We start from the raw sequence: 4,440 nt of genomic DNA, 5'->3' as shown, positions 1-4,440 counted from the left end.
GGGACCGGCTCCCGGTTGACAAACTTCGGGATTACAGTTCACTAAATCTCGGCTGGGTAGGTTTACCCAACCAACCCGCCTTCTGCAGACCTTGCCGGGCGAAACCCCGAGCCGCTTTCATCGCTCTGCTTCCCAGCGCCTAAAAGATTGGCGGGAATTCCTTCGGGTCCCCCCCGTGTGTTTCCCCCCCCCCACCCCGCCCCGCAATGGCGCGACCCTCCCCCTCTCCGTTCCTCTTTGGCTCGATTCCGTGCAGCGCTTGCAGACTTTTCTCCCACTTGGGGACCTGCCGGCGGCAACGCTGAAGTTCGGATCTCTGCTTTTATTCACCAAGCGCTTTCTCTCGCGCCCTCCGGTTTAAGAAGGGAGGGGGGGAAAAATAATTCTCCCCCCCCCAGTCCAAGGGGGAGGGGGAAGGCGAAGGAGAGTCTGAAGCGGGGAAGCAGCCCGGACAGTCCGGTTGGCGGGGGCGGGCAGAGGAAGTGGGGTTCCTGAGGGCACCCGACCCCCCCTCCACCCCAAGGTGCCCAGCGGGGCTTTTTATGCCCGGAATGAGGCTCCGGTTTTGCCATCCCCCCCGGTCTCTTCTTTCTGGCTCGGATCGCGCTCCCCGCCCCCAACCCCCATCCCTCCGCTCTTTTTCAGGAATCTTTTCCCGGTTGTGGCGCTGACGTTTGGCGCCATGTGACTCTCCGCTCCGCTCCCCGCCCCGCCCGCGGGAGGAGAAAAGGCCATCCCCTTTGGGCACGGCCTCAGCCTGGCCGAGCGCCTCCGCGGGCTCCGCTGCTTTTGCCAGCCTCCCCGAGAAGGGTCGCGGCGGCTTCCCCCCCGCAGGGTTCATTCCTGACTGAGGGGAACGACGGAAGGGAGCAAGCTCCCGGCCCGCCCATCCGCCGGAGAAGTCAGCCCAGCAGCCCGGCAAGCCAACTCCGGCTGGTGGAGGAGCGCGGGGCCCGAACCCGCGCGCGGCCGTCCGGGGGGGAGGGGGTCCCTGACCGGGACCGACGCTTCCCGCGGGCAGTTGCCCGCCGCCTCCCGCCCGCTGCGCCCATGTCCGGCTGCGCCAAGCGATGACTCTGAGCGCGGAGATGTCCGCCGCCGCCGCCTCCTCCGCCTTGGCCGAAGAGGCAGACATCGATGTGGTCGGGGAGGGAGAGGACGAGGGGGGCGGCGACGAGGACGACGAGGAGGAGCCCCCTCCCCGGCGGCCCTACGACGACGAGGAGGACGAGGCCGTCTCACTGCCCAGGTCCCCGGGGGGGCGGGCGCCGGCAGGGTCCCCGGCCTCCGGCTCGCCCTCCTCGCCCTCCTCCTCGTCCTCCGGCTCCCCCTCGCAGCCGGGGCCCTTCAGGGCGGCGGGCGGCGGCGGCGGCGGCAAGAGCAGCCTGGTGAAGCCGCCCTACTCGTACATCGCGCTCATCACCATGGCCATCCTGCAGAGCCCCAAGAAGCGGCTGACGCTGAGCGAGATCTGCGAGTTCATCAGCGGCCGCTTCCCCTATTACCGCGAGAAGTTCCCGGCCTGGCAGAACTCCATCCGCCACAACCTGTCGCTCAACGACTGCTTCGTCAAGATCCCCCGCGAGCCGGGCAACCCGGGCAAGGGCAACTACTGGACGCTGGACCCGGAGTCCGCCGACATGTTCGACAACGGTAGCTTCCTGCGGCGCAGGAAGCGCTTCAAGCGGCAGCCGCTGCCGGCGTCCGACCTGCTCCTCCGCGGGCTCGAACCCGCCGCCTTCCTTCACCCGCCGCCGGCCGCCCAGCCGCCGCCGCCGCCGCCTGGGCACCCCGGCCAGCCCCCCGCCTACGCCTACGGTCCTTATAGCTGCGGCTACGGCCTCCATCTCCAGCCTTACCACGCGCCCTCGACGCTCTTCGCTTTCCAGCCTCAGGAGAGGCGGCCGTCGGCGTCGGGCCCCGTCCTGCCGCCCGCCCCGCCTTCCCTCCTGCCCCCGGCAGCGGCGTCGGCGTCGGAGCTGGCCCGGACTCCCAGTTTCGGCTACGCGGCCCAGCTGGGCCCGTCGCTGGCCGCCTCTTTGCACGCGGCTGCCACCAAGACCACCTCGGCCTTGGCGCGCTCCCCGTTCTCCATTGAGAGCATCATCGGGGCCGGCGTGAGCCCCGGGGCGGGGAACCGCTGCGGATCTCAGGCCGCGGGGCTGCCGGTCCTGGCGCGAACTTTAATGGCCTCGCCGTCGCCTTCGCCCTCGCTGGCTTCTCCTGCCGCCGCCGCCGCCGCCTCACTGGGAACTCTGCCCCCCCACGGGGCGGCCTTGGGCAGCCTGGAAAGCTGCGCGGCCCGGATTTCCAACTGCTAGCTGCCTGGGCCCGCCAGCCTCGCCTCCCTTCGGCTTTGGAGAGCAGCGACGCGGAGAGACCTTTCCGGACAGATCGACTCGCTGGTTGGTTTCTCTGTGCCCTTTTCCTCGCTTGTCTCTGGCCTTCCGGTTTGCTTCTTCCTCCGTACCTCTATTTATGCAAAGCCATTTCTAGATGCTGCAGAGACAGTTGGCGGAGAAACGGTCCTCAGGTCTCTGCTTTGAAAACAGACACCATCCCCTTTTCCCCCCTTTAAAATATCTTTTCAGAAGAAAAAAAAAAGTTTTATTTGCTTTGCGTTGCAGAGCTCGCTGGGTTCCCCCAGGAAGAGAGGAGGCGGTGGGTGGGAGGACATCGGAATCCAGCAAAAATGTTGAGGGGATCGTCATTTGCAGCTCATTTTTTTCCCCGTACTTTTTATGCACGGGAAGATCAAAATGTTTACATAGAAGCGATTGTCATTGTCGTTTTAACCTGGGGTATATATGAATGGAAGGCTTTTTTGTCCTTTCAATTTGTATTTTATGCATATTCTTTATCAGGATTACTGTTAAGAGGACTGACAAGTTTTATTGTACCTTCCATTTTTTTTAAAAAAAAAAGCAAAACTTTTTTTTTACATATTTCTGGAAATAAAGCAAATGATTTTTCAAGAAAATAAATCCCGCTATTGGCTTTAGGGCTTCAGATCTTTAGTGTTCGGCCCTGTGAACATGTATTTGTAGTTCTAATTTTATTAATATTTAGGCAGGTGAATAAAAATAACAATAACAAAAATAATAATAACACCACATGTTTTCTCAGAGGAGGTATGGTTTTCAAGGCCATAACCTAATCCAGATGAAAGCTTATAATATTTCCATGAGATTAGCAACTTTGATATGAAGTTGTACATTCCCTCTTTCCTGAAGTTGGTCTTCAGTAATCCCACAGGGTCATAGTTGAAATCAGCGGGACTTCCTTTGTACCTAAACTGTAAAACCAGTAGCCTTATATTTAACTACCTCATTCCTTGATCTACTCTGGTAGAAACCATTATAGCGCAGCAGACACAGAATAATATTTTTGAGTTTTTCCTAAAGAAATAACTCAAATAAGGTAAGGAATAACCAAAGAAAACAAGGAGCTCTTTTAGTGATGGATAAAGTCTGGTAGCTGTAAGCTATAATCTTCTCTAAGGACAAGCAAATGAATGTAAATTCTTTCAAGGATTTCAGAATATAATGAACTTGGCAAGCTGATAACATTTGCCTGTGTCCCCCACCAATCTATGTCATAGATTATAGATAAGGGGCACCCACTTATGGGTTTAGTATTTAAAAATAACACAAATAATGCAGATAGCTGCCTACTTCCCAGTATTCATATTTGAATCGAAACATGCATGCATAACCAAATAAGAAAAACAAAACCCAATTAAACAGGATTGCTTTAATGTGCAGACAAACGTTCAATACTTACTATATTGCTTTTAAATATAAGGAAGTATAGAAAATACTTTGAGCTGATGTGGCATTTTGAAAGCTGATGAACACTTAAAACAATTTTTTTAAAAAAAAACTTGCTAATTATAGGCTAAATTAGTAACTGGTCTGATGTATTAATTTTGAAATAATTTTCAGTTCAGACAAAAGAAACTTTTTTCCTAAAGTGTTTGCATATACCTAGACACAGGCTACCTCTAGGATATTTTGACTATTTCAGAAAAACATTAAATATAAATAAAATATAAATTTTAAGGAATGCTAAAACCATATTCTTAGTTATGTCCACCTTCAGGAAGAGTAATCATTATTAATTTCTAAGGCATATTTGAATACTGTTCCATTCCATAATATACTGTAAAGAGCAGCATATTCCTTTGGAAAAAAAACTTATATAAATACATGCTTCATGTGTTCTTTTCCAGAGAAAAAATACATCATACAGAGTTGCAATGACTGTTCAGAGTTTTAATAGCCAAGTATGTGGGAGCTCTGCTGAAACATTTTGTATTATCTCACTAAAAGCTTGATTGCGCTATAGAAAGCAGGTGGTTAGCAGAAAAATAGGAAGCTAACTCCTCTCTCCTGATGACCCACTCACTTTAGGTATAACCTTAACGGCTGCCATACCTCT

At 53.9% G+C, this 4,440-nt stretch overlaps 1 protein-coding gene across 1 annotated transcript; it reads left to right on the top strand.

The window, feature by feature from the left end:
- Positions 1–1,070: 1,070 nt before the first annotated feature.
- FOXD1 (forkhead box D1) lies at positions 1,071–2,321 on the top strand (the record flags this gene model as incomplete). Its single annotated transcript, XM_083356911.1, has 1 exon — positions 1,071–2,321. The coding sequence occupies one exon, from the start codon at positions 1,071–1,073 to the stop codon at positions 2,319–2,321; it is 1,251 nt and encodes a 416-aa protein (XP_083213037.1).
- Positions 2,322–4,440: the final 2,119 nt, after the last annotated feature.

This window comes from Vipera ursinii (assembly GCF_947247035.1).
Source record: "Vipera ursinii genome assembly, chromosome: 2".
Taxonomy (NCBI): domain Eukaryota; kingdom Metazoa; phylum Chordata; class Lepidosauria; order Squamata; family Viperidae; genus Vipera; species Vipera ursinii.
This window is presented reverse-complemented; position numbering and strand designations above follow the sequence as displayed.